Source organism: Oncorhynchus nerka, linkage group LG11 (genome assembly GCF_034236695.1).
Source record: "Oncorhynchus nerka isolate Pitt River linkage group LG11, Oner_Uvic_2.0, whole genome shotgun sequence".
NCBI lineage: Eukaryota > Metazoa > Chordata > Actinopteri > Salmoniformes > Salmonidae > Oncorhynchus > Oncorhynchus nerka.
In genome coordinates, this window is record NC_088406.1 from 52,864,949 (window position 1) to 52,879,533 (window position 14,585).

The following is a 14,585-nucleotide window of genomic DNA, read 5'->3' on the forward strand; positions in this document are numbered from 1 at the left end:
CCATTTTGAAATGTGTTATTTATTTAGAGTGAAAGGTCAAATGGTTAAAAATAGGAAAGCATGGTAGGATGGTAGGAGTTCAGGCAGGCCTTTCCACTTCAGCAAGCAAAGGAAAGGAGGGGTGCTCAACAACCATGAAATAAAATCACGAGAATTGCTTACCATGAAAAACTTCCAAAAGGACTCATTTGCGGTAAAAAAAAAAAAGAAAAAAAAGAAGAAGGAATTGGAGCACTAGTCCTTTTGTATTTTTTTCCGATTCTACTTGTTGTTGTCTATGTGCTTGTGAACAAGAAGAGCCTACTGTAAATGGGGAGTGACTTTTACGCATGCGCATCAAGGACAATATTATCGGAGCGCTAAGTGGTCGCTTATTGTGAAAAACAAAGGCAGTGGGCAGCGGAAGAAGAAACGTCATTTTCGGATTGCTCCTCCTTTTATGAAGATTCTGACAAAGGAGTAGGCTTTTTTTTTCATCAAACCAATTTATTATTCGCTTTTCATATTAAACTTTTTACAATCCATTGTCATATGATTGAGGATTTCTAGACGCTCACCCAGATCCCACAATAGAAAGTGGCCTAACCGGAGTGTGGAATCTACAGGTCTCTTCTGAGGTTTTATTCATGCCGGAACTGCGAGGAATATCGAGTGAATGACTGAGTGTGTGAGTTATTTTATTTTCTCACCACAAAGTTACTACTACTGGAATAATGTGGGAGTAGTTTACAAAAAGATAAATTATGAATCTTAGGCAACATGCCAGTCAATTATACTATTTAATTAATGTTGTCTTCAGACACTGGCAAATAACCAACCGTTGCCTTTTGTGTAACTGTTCGACATTACAACTTTACGTATAATTGATAGACCAGCATATAAAGCGATATTTTTCTCACACTTTGTGAAGTCTCTACAAAGAATATGTTATAATTATCGACGACTGATCTCCTGGGTAGCAGTGCGCTGTCCATTGTCCTGAAATTACGCTCCTCAAATAGCCTAATCAAACTAGGGCAATCTGCCACCACGCCATAGAAATACTGTAGATGAAATATGAGATTATTCGAAGTTTAAAGTGTGTTTTCTTTCTTTGAATGTGAACAGGGAGAGAGTGCCCAGGACAGCTATCCCAGAGAACACCGAATATGAGAACTCGAATCAGGGTTATATTGTATTCTCTATTACTTTTGGTTTTAGTAGGTAAGTGTTTGCACTTACATTATGTATTTGTTTCTAATGGTTGAAAATCACACTTATCTTATACTTGCGATGCGACGGTTATTAACATAAATTGGCACATCACGACCAAACACTTAGCTAAGCATTTATGTTCTGTCATCATTTACGTGACTTTAGTGTGGCATGATTTGACCGGGTCAAGTGACATACGAAGCCTATAGTAAAATGAATAAACATATTATCGTCACATGTAGAAGCCTACAGACAGGACATGATTTTGGTAATCGCTCTCTGAAGTCGAATCAAATAAAATGTAGCACCATTTTTATATAAAATATTCTAAATACATTACATGACCAAAGTATGTATGTCTACAAGACCATGGTGCTTGCCTACGGAGCTGTGAGGGGAACGGCACCTCAGTACCTCCAGGCTCTGATCAGGCCCTACACCCAAACAAGGGCACTGCGTTCATCCACCTCTGGCCTGCTCGCCTCCCTACCACTGAGGAAGTACAGTTCCCGCGCAGCCCAGTCAAAACTGTTCGCTGCTCTGGCCCCCCAATGGTGGAACAAACTCCCTCACGACGCCAGGACAGCGGAGTCAATCACCACCTTCCGGAGACACCTGAAACCCCACCTCTTTCAGGAATACCTAGGATAGGATAAAGTAATCCTTCTCACCCCCCTTGAAAGATTTAGATGCACTATTGTAAAGTGGCTGTTCCACTGGATGTCTTAAGGTGAACGCACCAATTTGTAAGTCGCTCTGGATAAGAGCGTCTGCTAAATGACTTAAATGTTAAAATGTATGTGGACACTTGCTTGTCGAACATCTCATTCCACAATTATTCGCATTAATATGGAGTTGGTCCCCCCTTTGCTGCAATAACAGCCTCCACTCTTCTGGGAAGACTTTCCACTACGTGGGAACATTTCTGCAGGGACTTGCTTCCATTCAGCCACAAGAGCATTAGTGAGGTTGGGCACTGATGTTGGGCGATTAGGCCTGGCTCGCAGTCGGCGTTCCAATTCATTCCATAGGTGTTTGAGGAGGTTGAGGTCAAGGCTCTGTGTAGGCCAGTCAAGTTTTTCCACACTGATCTCAACAAAACATTTATGTATGGACTTCTCTTTGTGGATGGGAGCATTGTCATGCTAAAACAGGAAAGGGCCATCCCCAAACTGTTACCATAAAGTTGGAATCACAGAATCATCTAGAATGTCAATGTATGCTGTAGGTTTAAGATTTTCCTTCAGTGGAACTAAGATGCCAAACCATGAAAAAAAGCCCCAGACCATTATTCCTCCTCCACCAAACTTTACAGTTGGCACTATGCATTGGGGCAGGTAGCGTTCTCCTGGCATCTGCTAAACCCAGAAAAGCTTTAGCAGTTTGTGTGCTGACGTTGCTTTCAGAGGCAGTTTGAAACTCGGTAATGAGTGTTGCAACCGAGGAAAGACAAGTTTTATGTGCTTCAGCACTCTACGGTCCCGTTCTGTGAGCTTGTGTTGGCTACCACTTTGCGGCTGAGCCGTTGTTGCTCCTAGATGTTTCCATTTCACATTAACGGCACTTACAGTTGACCGGGGCAACTCTAGCAGGGCAGAAATTTGACGAACTGACTTGTTGGAAAGGTGGCATTCTATGTAAATAAGGCCATTCTAGTGCCAATGTTTGTCTATGGAGATTGCATGGCGGTGTGCTCGATTTTATACACCTGTCAGCAACGAGTATGGCTGAATAGCCAAATCCACTAAGGGTTCCACTTTTGTATATATACAGTAGTGTATTATTCCAACATTTAAAAACATGAACAAACTAATAGAGGGACATAAATAGAGATCATACAGTAGATCCTCTTCTCACTTCTCAGTGAGTTAAAGCCTCAGATGAGGTCTGTGTGTGTTGCCCTTCAGAAATAAGAAATAAATGAATTCATACATAACATTAGGCTACAGACACATTTTGTATCATTTAGAGTAGGTTTCTACTTGGACCTCTTTCCCAGTACGTTTCTGTGTCACTTTCACTACTGCGACTGTCCCGGTTTCCATGTGCCTGCATGTATGACCCTTCAAAATGAGCTGGAGATGTGATCGATGTTGACAGAAAGCCTGGGGCTCTGGGTTACATAATACTAACCCTATGTTTCATCAGTCAGTCACACAAAGACTCCATGCAGAAAACCACATATTTTCATCCCTCAATCAATATAGCAGCCTGGCTGGGTTTGACTGGGTTTGCTTGTGTCCCAAATGGCACCCTATTCCCTATATAGTGCACTACTTTTGACCTGGGCCCTGGTCAAAAGTAGTGCACTATATATGAAATATGGTGCTGTTTGGGATTCAGCCCTTGTGTAGTGGGGTGGATGATGTTACGCTCACTGCACGTGTCCACAGTTGTCAGTCTAGTGTGACATTTATTTTGGTCCAGGGTGTGAGGGTGTATTATGTGGTGAGTGAGTTGAGATTTGAGAACAGCGGTATTTATGGTACTGCTTTATGCCAGTCTGACTGGCACTACAGGGACCTCATCCAAGGTTAGGGTTGGGTTTAAAAATCGGATTGTATGACTTTGTGGCTGTGCCAACTAGTGACCACTCTGCAGAGATGCCCCCAGAACAATATTCATGACACAAAACACTAACCTGCCTCTCTCACACAAAAACACACACACACACACGATTATGTATCTCTGGGTGATGTGTACTGTACATGCTACCGTGTGGTGCTCGTGTGATGCCGCTCTGTGTGTTACGATCTCCAGTGCAGGTGAGCAGGCCAGTATGTGTGGATGTGCCCTCGGAAACAGAGGCAGTCGTTGGGAACCCAATGAAACTGACCTGCATCTCCTGTATGAAGAGAGAGGAGGTCAGTGCAGAGACACGCGTGGACTGGTACTACATCTCACCTGACGACGAACCCATCCCTGTAGGTCTCCTCCATCTAACATCCATTCGCACAAACACCAACTTCTTCAATTTCATTACAATTATTTCACCTGATGATAGGACCAGCCATTTTTCCTGACCATGTGACCTGACCGGGAATGATTGCCCATAATGGTCTACAAGTACTTTGAACTATGAGGCAAAGTTAGCTATCAACGATTACTGTGTGTGTGTGTGTGTGTGTGTGTGTGTGTGTGTGTGTGTGTGTGTGCCTGCATGCCTGCTATGTTGCCCTCAGATCTACCTATTTGATGGGCACCCCAGGGAGCTGGAGGGACCTTGGCGGGGTCGCCTGGTGTGGAATGGAAGTAAAGACCTGCAGGAACTCTCCATCAGTATCCTCAACGTCACAATGAACGACACAGGCACCTACAATTGTGTGGTGTTCCGACAGTTTGAGTTTGACTCCTACTCGCACTCGGTTACCAAAACTTTGGTAATCAACCTGGTGGTCCGAGAGGAAGGTAAGAGTGCTTCCTGTTTCTTCCTATTTTGTAATTGTACTTCCTGTACTTTCAAGCTTCTTGCTGGAGGCTTAACTATCTGTGGTTGGCGATGTGTGCTTTGCGTATTTACATGTGCTTCTCCTTGGTTGTTGCCATGTGTTTTGACAAAACTTAAAAGTAAAATGTATTATTTTTTTTAGGCGCTATTAGGTATGTTAATTGTATTTGCAATTTGCATAAAACAACATTCATCATTTTATTGTATTGAGAAATTGTGTGTTTTTGTTCTGTTTTTATTATTATCAAAGCTCAATTGACGCCCTCTTATAGTAAGCGAGATTTGTTTATAAACAACTACTTTACTATCTATTATAAGGGGTAGTGTACATCATTTGGTTTCTATTTACCGGATGCTTCCTGGATGTTCACCTTACTCAAATATACTATTTAATAGATATAGTTGTATATAATTATTCCTACATTCACTTTACAATACCTCTCTCTGCCTACTTATTGTGAACTGCTGTGCTGGGGTTCATACAGACAGACTTAGTTGCGTCATTACCAACTATATTTTAGTTTGCCCTTGTGTACATTACATCAAACATACAACTTTTCTTTTGCATCTCATACCATAGTGGTGTCCGTTTGAGAAAAAAGCTGTGGATCAGCGAGCAATTTTTCATTCCAATACAAGAAGGGATTAAGATAATTAGATCTTTCTGCAGTGATGTGGAAGTTTCACACAGGAAGTGCTGTGCCTCAAGCTTCTTGGAGTTGGGCACCAATTCATTGACACAGTGGTTCTCAACAGATCCAACTCTCACATGTAGAGAGGAAGAATGACTTATTTAAATATAAGGAACATCTTTCTGCTTATAAACTGTTTTAAAAAAAACTTATAAATCTAATCTGCTCTATTAATTTGATAATATTGAAATAATATCTTGTAGTATAGTGGACTTCCTTGTTGGCACAGTCATTTTTTTTTCTTCAGCAACAACATCTAACACTGACAAAGACAGAAAAAGAACATTGAGAACTGCGATTATCATTCATGTTTTGGATGATTTATTCCTCTATGTATTGTAGCAAGAAGGTTTGATGGTTTACACTTTGATGTTACAAATGTGAAGCCTAAACGCTCCAGTTTAATGCTGGTGGTAGTACTGGGATGACAATGGGCCAATTGCATGCATAGTTAATTCAAGACCGTGTGTATGTAAGAAAACAAGGGGAAGAGGTGATCGTTGGGTTTGTAGTGGGTTGGCAGTGTTGCAAGACAGTGTTTTTAACTGTGGGGGAACTTGACCAATCAATATGTGCTACATACAATGTCTAACGGGTTTTGCATCGAGCTACACTAACTATCTCGTCAGCTGGCAATAAATTGCCCGGACAAGAGTGGTAGAGAATGTACTATGCATGCAGGAAAACACTAAAGCATCATGAGAGGACGTGTTGGTTATTCCCAATAAAGTTACGTGAAACACTATACTGTATACTTTACACATTTGATTATACTAGCAATAATTGGATCGGATTGGATTTTATCATTGGACCATTATCTAATGAGATTTGAATTCTCAATATGCACCAAAAAAAACTCACACATGTACAGACAAAGCTTAACTGCCTCCTATACGGGATGAGATTGACTTCACCTGGCTAACAGAGCAAGCTGTAATGCCCACATATAGGACTGTTTTGTAGTTTTGATTATGAGTGAATGGATGAATCAGAAATAGATTGCTACATACTGGAGTCATTTCAATTAGAATGTTCATTTCATTGCTAGTGGCGACAAGGCAGTTATTTATCATGGCTGATATGCTGGGTGTGTTCACTGGTCCATTCAAACAAATTGGCCTACGAAGTTACATTATTAACAAATAGTTATCTCTACTACTCTATGCCTTAACTCACCAATTACATACTTGTAGAACAGTCTGTGCAAGATTGACAGTAGGTCCCTATCAAACCAATGCAGTTGAAATACATTGTCTATTTGTGTTGTCTTGCAGTGTTCTATCCAATCAGATGCGGTCTGGGTTGTGTCATAGAGATGGAAAGAGAGCATACCTATCTTTGCGAATCATCACTTCTGTGACAGCATGGGCAGAACCATTGAGGGCTATATCAATTTCAAAGTAGTCAGTGTCTCCTTCTTCTACTTCTATGAGTTTATTGGTGGTTTGTAATCAAACTTAAAAGGTGTATACTTCCACCTACTGTGTTAGAGTGTGTATAGTCTCAACGGGCATAAAGCTAAAGTTGATGATTTAACTGCCACCTGTGGTGCTTGAATCTTTGCTCAGGAGTATTTGGCTGATCCCTTCTGCTGATTTGGATGGAATTCTGTTATCCTTCCTTAACCCATAGTTAGTCCCACCCAGCTGACCACTTTAAAATGGTGAAAGCCTTTGATGGCGCTGCCAATGCTAATACGGACTTTGTAGCAGGTGTGCCCTATATCCATCTCTATGGGTTGTGTGTGTCTGTCTGGCAGCCAGTGACGACACCACTGCCCTGTACTCAGAGATCATGATGTACGTCCTGCTGGTCTTCCTCACCTGCTGGCTCCTGGTGGAGATGGTTTACTGCTACAGGAAGATCTCCAAGTCCGACGAGCAGGCCCAGGACACCGCGTGAGTAGCTCTTGGCTATGTGTCTTTCTAGCTTTTTATCGCATAGGCTTGTCTTGTACCTTGTAGCGTTGTATCTCTTAGCATTAGATCTCATAGCCTCGTATCTTGTAATCGGGTCTTGTAACTCGTAGCGTTGTAACTCGTAGCCTCGTATCTTGTAGCCTTGTGTCTCGTAGCCTCGTATATTGTAGCCTCGTGTCCATACTGTATATACTAAGGCCAACTTTAGTCTTCTATCGTTGCTTTGAACCATGTATCTAGATGTTTGGTGCAGGGCAATGATAGACGACTAGAGTTGGCATCAGCACATACAGTTTGGATACGATGCTAAGTACTATATGTGGAGTTTGGGCCTTACCCACTGTAAGCATTACTGACAATGTGGCGTAACATTACCCCCGCTGATTTCATGAGCCCTTGAATAAATTGGGGTTAGTGAATAGTTTACATTTACTCTTAAGGCCATGCAGTATCCAATGTATAGGTTGTGCGGTCTGCGAAACAGTGTAATGGAGGTGTAACGGTCTGAGGGCTCCTGCGGTCAGTAGTCGGTCAATAGTAGTCGGTCAGCTGTTTCAATACTGTAAGTCGTCTTTCTGCTGAGGTCCCTGGATAGTTTGGAGCGCTCTGCTGACTCCTGTTCTGCCCTTTTCAAACAGACAATTTAGTGCTCTGAGGATTTGCAGCCGGATCTGAAATTGACTTGTTCTGTGGCCAAGGCTTAAATATATTCCTGTGGTGTCAGCTCCCAATGATTGGTGACGGTGCTGGGCGGTAGATGGAAGTCGATACAGTGGATTGTGGCCATCACATTTCGACCTTACAATACGATATTGGCTAATATACAGTGCATGTTTGAATCCAATTACACTATCTCCTGTACCTTACACTAAAAGCACCAATAGTGCAAGATAGATGTACACAGAACTTGGGAAATTGAGAGAATGCCCGAAGGAATCGATTGAGAAATGGGTTAAAATAATGTACTTCTGAACAGATGAAGAGTATACTGTACGCTGCTATATTACATGGGTCGTGACAGTTGTTTCACAAATAGACAACACTCTGCACTTTGCACTCAGTCTAGAGGCAACGCCTAATGACCCCAATGCCCAGGAATATCACATTAAGTTTAACCACCAGTGGTGTGTTGTGAGGTGTGACCTCCATCCGTTCTAGTGCCAACAGGACTTAGGGCTGATAGGGCTCTGGTCCCAAAAAATAGTGCACTGTATAGGGAAGGGGATAGGGTGCCATTTGGGACGCAGACATTGGTATTGAGCTGTTTGAGCAGCTAAACTACATTAGAGGCACGCTGATGGCAGCCGGCCATAACATGTTCATCAGTACAGGATAATGCAGCCATTTTAAAAGGATCTGTAGTATACATTAGTGAACCTAAATCACATCAATCATGGACTGTTGGCTAGGAGACACGATTTCCTACTGTTTACCCACTTTCATTTGACATGGTCCTCTTACTTGGATACATTTCTCGTATGGAATAATGGCTCAGAAGTAGGCTAAACTCATGGGTTGTGGGAATCCTAAAGTTGAAGGAAATCGCCGTCATAGTTTCTAAGTCAGTATCCAGGCTTACGTTCGATATTGCTGTTGGCACATTGTCATGAATAAACTGGAACATTCCCAACGCTAATGTATCCCAATTGTCTCAATTGTCATGCGTTGACAGAGTTCAATAAGAAAGGCCCAATGAAATGTACACAGTATGGTGCTCCATGGATGCACCACAGGGTCTCAGATTTGCCTCTCTTTCCACCCATCTCCAGGACAAACTACCTAGCCATTCCCTCCGAAAATAAAGACAACCTGGGTGTTCCAGTTACAGAATAAAAGTGATTGTCTCAACACCAGTACGGTATTTTGAATGTGCCTCTCAATCTGATCTCGGATCAGAAAATCACTCTCCCCTTCAACTCGTTGTATGTAACTAACCCGAGTCTCTTGCTGCTGCACCTGCGTCGGCCATTTTCTTCCGCAAGACATGACTCACTCACCTCATAGTAATAACGTTCCCTTCATCAACCACTCATCTCTCTCTGCTTTGTCTTAATTTGCCATCAGCTCTTTCTCACTCATAGTACTAGTACTAATATTAAACATGTGAATATATGAGTGAAATGAATGAGGTGAAAGCAATAGTTTTATAGACGAAATCTACACGCCGCATGGGATTCTGTGGCACTTGATTTAAGTGTCGTTTTCAAAGAGAGAGTGGCCCGATCGCAACAGCGAAAGAAATGAGGCCTTGAGGAACATGAAGAACACACACCACCTGCTGAGTTCTCAGAAAAGTGGACAAAGACACTTTTTCTTAGTATTGCTATGGGGCTGTGTGAGGCACAGTACGTGTCTTTAGAGTGCTACTCTCTGTTTTTTAAATGGAAGGAAGTCTGTCGCATGTCGTTTTAGAATAGGTTTTGTTGTTGCACCCAATCGGTATAGCTGGAAATGTGTGCATTTTTTCAACACAATCAAGCAACTTGGTCTGTCCTTTGTTTCAGGTACTGACCAACTGTGCACCAAGCAGTTCATGGTCACCTGACGATACAGACTGACGTCCTCGAAGGCAACATTCAGTGAAGATGTCACAACACCTCTCAGCAACTTTGTCTTGGTCTTGCGGTGTGAGCTAGCTCAAATGCTCAAGTACACTCTCCTTTCTTATTTCACTCTGCACCACTCTGTGCCAGACAGCAGTGATTTGATGAGTAATACGTTGTTTATGCTATTTGAATGTCACCCACAGAAAGAAAATAGAACCTACTGTTGCGGAGGACCAAGGAATTACTTCAAAGTAAATTACTCACACTTTTAAATGCGTGAAATGCTGTTCAATTGCTAATAATTATGCTGCACTGCACATAATTGGGAGCCCATAAAAACTTCTGGTACATTCTTTTTACATCATTTTTACTCTACTGATAGAATATGACGGGATTATGGGTCAAGGTTTTTCTCTTATACGACCGGTGCCTCGTTGTTATCTTTTTACAGAAATTGGAGTGCATAGCTTTTCAAGTTTACTTCACTTAAGTTGTTTGGTGAAAGAAAATATTTAATGCACAGTATGACTTTGGTCCCAGAGTTTCCCTCCATCTTTTACTCACACCATCAATATGGCATTTTATTTACTCAGCTTTTTGTAAGGTATAAAGTTTACTCAATGGCATCTTAAGACGTTCAAAACAATGATGCTGCAGAATGCAACTACTGTACGCCCCCAATAGCCAAAAACTTGATCACGCTAAACCATATGCTGGTTGTTGAGGTTGTTTTTTTCATCTACAGTAGCACTGATGTTGAGACTCAAATGTGTGCCTACTTCTATAGTTACTATTAGTGTATACACTGTATTGTGTACTATCGTACTATATATGTCGCTGTATATCTTATACACTGTATCTCTGTTTTGAGCTATTAAAGGACAATTGCATTCCAAATGTACCCTAACCCTTCTCTATACTTATCTCATTTGTAAAGTCTCTCTACGTTGATCTTGAAAATCAATATAATTACACAGTTAACGCAGGGACGAGACAAGCAGATTGCGTTTCATTGAAATGCTCAAAAGAAATCAACACTCGATAAGATTTGTGCAAAGCTGTTTGTCAGCCTCCTCACTGATTATCTGACGAATAACAGAGGAAGGCATTTGCAGCGTTTTTTAAATATAAAACAGATAACTATTTTGTTATTGCCTGAATAGTGAATACCACAGGGAAATTGAGCATCATCCCATTTGCAATAAATGCATTGTGACTAGTCCACCCACGAGGTTTTGATGACATGTCTCGACTGGGGCCTGGGGGTGGTGGCAGTCTGGGGGTGGTTGCACCAAGCTGATTGAGACTGAGGAGGTAGAGTGTGAATGAATTAGGCCAAGTCTAGGTAGGTTTAGCCATCCATCTGTACCATCCATCCATCTGTACCATCCATCCATCCACCTGTACCATCCATCCATCCATCTGTACCATCCATCCATCCACCTCCACAGTGCACAGCTGGTGTAAATCCCCTTCGGATGGGGGGCTGTCCTCGGAGAGCAATCTCACCGCCTCCATGTTCTTGTTCTGTGGCTGCCGGGTGACAGATATAGCATCTGTCGTTATAGCAACCCATGCAAGCCCCGAGCAGGGAGCAGATTGGTTGGCTTCGACGTAACCATGCCATGATGCAACATTTGTGCGGGTCATGCACTAGCGAGATGTGAAGATAATGACTACACAGTACAGGGCATAAGGGTTACCACAACCCTAGCTAGTAATGCACCCTAAAGCATAGGCCTACAACATTGACATGAAAGTTAAACATTTCATTATCTGTGTGCTGCTACTGATTCAGTCAGTAATGCATTTTTCCTGCTCTTCTGTATTACCAGCGTATCTACGGAGTACGGTACATTGTCCTATCTCCCAAAGGGTACAACCCACTATTGTGACCCACATTCAGTACTTTATAATTAAACCAGGCTGTTACTGCTCTGAAATAAGTTAATTTATCACAGAAATTAATTCAACAATGCTTGATGTTCTATTGGAGCTGGAATATCGCCAATCCCTCACAGCAATTCATTAACATTTTACACAACAACAACATATTCAATCTCTCCCTATCCCAGTATGTTGTCCCCACTTGCTTCAAGATGTCCACCATTGTTCCTATTGCCCAAGAAAGTGAAGATATCTGAACAAAATGACTATTGCCCCGTGGCACTCACTTCTGTCATCATAAAGTGTTTTGAGAGGCTAGTTGAAGGATCATAACATCTCCAAATTACCCGGCACCCAAGACCCACTATAATTTGCATATCGCTCTTTCCCACCTGGACAAAAGGAACACTTACGTGAGAATGCTGTTTAATGACTACAGCTCAGTGTTCAACACCATAGTGCCAGGGGTGCATGCTTAGTCCCCTCCTGTACTTCCTGTTCACCCACTATCTTGCACAACTCCAACACCTTTATTAAGTTTGCTGACAACATGACGGTGGTAGGCCTGATTACCGACAATGGTGAGACAGCCTATAGGAAGGAGATGAAAGACCTGGAAGTGTGGTGCCAGGACAACAACCTCTCCCTCAATGTGATCAAGACATCAGCTGTCAGAGCAGCTTACCGATCGCTGCAGCTGTACACAGCCCAACTGTAAATAGCCCATCCAAATAACTACCTGCCTCATCCCCATATTTTTATTTTTTTCTGCTCTTTTGCACACCAGTATTTCTACTGGCACATCCTCATCTGCACATCTATCACTCCAGTGTTAATTACTAAATTGTAATTACTTTGCCACTATTGGCCTATTTATTGCCTTACCTCCTTACTTAATTTGCACACACTGTATACAGATGTTTCTACTGTGTTATTGACTGTATGTTTGTTTATCCCATGTGTAACTCTGTTGTTTTTTTGTCGCACTGCTTTCCTTTATCTTGGCCAGGTCGCAGTTGTAAATGAGAACGTGTTCTCAACTGGCCTACTTGGTCAAATAAAGGTGAAAAAAGGAGCTGATTGTGAACTACAGGAAACGGATGGCCGAGCATGCCCCATTCACATCGACGGGCCTGTAGTCGAGCGGATCGAGAGCTTCAAGTTCCTCGGTGTCCATATCACTAAGGACCTATCATGGTCCAAACACACCAACACAGTCGTGAAGAGGGCACGGCAATGCCTTTTTTTGAGGCGGAAAAGGTTTGTCATGGGCTGTTAGATCCTCAAAAAGTTCTCTGTACCAGGCGGTGTCAGAGGAAGGCCCTAAAAATTGTCAAAGACTCCAGCCACCCTAGGCATAGACTGTTCTCTCTGCTAGCGCACGGCAACAGAGCCTGGACTCAAACCAGAATCTCTAGTGGCACAGCTAGCACTGCGATGCAGTGCCTTAGACCACTGCATTAGACCACTGCGCCTGCCCCAATTTTCTTTGGGGGGGGGTTGAAGGTGGAGAAAGTACAGGTATATCAAAGGGACCGAGACACTGAACAGCTTCTATCTCCAGGCCATCAGATTGTCAAATAGTCACCACTAATCGGCCTAATACCCTGCCCTGAACTTTAGAGACCGCTGCCCTATGTACTGTACAAAGTCATTGAACACTGGTCACTTTAATAATGTTTCATACTGTTTTACCCACTTTATATGTATATACTGTATTCCTCATCCTATATAAGTACTGGTGTACACACCTTTTCTATTCATATACTGTCCATAATGTCTATACACACCATCATACACATATATATATATTTATATTCCGGCCTCTGACATTGCTCGTTCTAATATTTTTACATTTCTTAATTCCTTTATTTGAATGTTTTGGGATTTGCGTGTATTGTTTTATATTGTTAGGTATTACCGTACTGTTGGAGCTAGAATCATAAGCATTCCGCTACAACCACAATAATGTTAGCCAAATATGTGTAAGTGACCAAAACCATTTGTATTATGTCATGTTTCATGTGGACCCCAGGAAGAGTAGCTGATGTTGTTGCAGCAGCGTATGGGGATCCTAATAGATACAAAATACCACATTTTATTTGATAACAACAACAAAAGAACTTAACAAATACGTCACCATGTGCTCTGCCAATCATACTTCCTATCACTTTTACTCTCAATTTACTATCACTTTACTCTGAATTTGGTTACAGAATGGGACATGACAACATTTAAGAAAACAAGATGAGGTCATGTCAATTATAACATCTGCAAAGGCTCTTTGTCTCCCTCTAGTGTAATACAAATACATATGTAATAAAACACCAAGTTATTCAACCTGATATGTAGTTGGGGGGCCTTATAAAATGCAATTTATGGAAAATCAAACAGGATAAGTAGAGCTGTTGTTGTAGTTCGTCTTATCACTGTTGTAGTGGCCTACTTGAATACAACTATTTATTTATTTAGTTGTTAAGTCCCTTAAATGAGCCAAACTTCACACAACTGCTAACATCTGACCCAGATCAGAGACTGTAGGGACAATCACTCTTTCCCTCTCCCCCAAAATGCAATTATTGATCTATATTCAAAAGCACCTCCATGGCTCTGAAAGACCCCTTTTGGAGAAAAAAAAGTATTGATGGATCATCGACCAAAACCCGGAAGACAGAATAATATATTTTGTCCCTCCATTCAGGTGTATAATATTTGAGTGCATTAGTTCTGTCTGAGTTGATGTTAGTTATTGGATGCGACAGTGCAATATGGTTCCAGGGCCATAAGAGGGCAGTGTACCTGTTTAATGCAGGTGCTGTGATTTTGTATGGGTGGCAGGGTGAGAGAAGATAACTGGTTTAAACCTTACTCGACCGTATTATCTCTTTATCGTGTTTGC

The 14,585-nt window shown here is 41.9% G+C and overlaps 1 protein-coding gene across 2 annotated transcripts; it reads left to right on the forward strand.

The window, feature by feature from the left end:
* The first annotated feature begins 376 nt into the window (after window positions 1-376).
* scn3b (sodium channel, voltage-gated, type III, beta) lies at window positions 377-10,706 on the forward strand. Of its 2 annotated transcripts, none has more exons than XM_065024650.1 (7): window positions 377-667; window positions 1,108-1,203; window positions 3,955-4,118; window positions 4,377-4,602; window positions 7,094-7,232; window positions 9,023-9,111; window positions 9,758-10,706. In XM_065024650.1, the coding sequence occupies exons 2-6, from the start codon at window positions 1,149-1,151 to the stop codon at window positions 9,084-9,086; spliced, it is 648 nt and encodes a 215-aa protein (XP_064880722.1). In that variant the 5' UTR covers window positions 377-667; window positions 1,108-1,148; the 3' UTR covers window positions 9,087-9,111; window positions 9,758-10,706. The 2 variants fall into 2 exon arrangements, with proteins under 2 accessions (XP_064880722.1, XP_064880723.1); XM_065024651.1 differs by having other exon boundaries at window positions 377-663.
* Window positions 10,707-14,585: the final 3,879 nt, after the last annotated feature.

What these genes read in the sequence shown, in the direction of transcription:
- scn3b (XM_065024650.1), top strand. Translation starts at nt 1,149, where the DNA reads ATGAGAACTCGAATCAGGGTTATATTGTATTCTCTATTACTTTTGGTT. An exon ending in CCTGGTGGTCCGAGAGGAAG is followed by an intron (nt 4,603 to 7,093) that starts GTAAGAGTGCTT and finishes TCTGTCTGGCAG; the next exon opens with CCAGTGACGACACCACTGCC. An exon ending in GAGCAGGCCCAGGACACCGC is followed by an intron (nt 7,233 to 9,022) that starts GTGAGTAGCTCT and finishes ACCCATCTCCAG; the next exon opens with GACAAACTACCTAGCCATTC.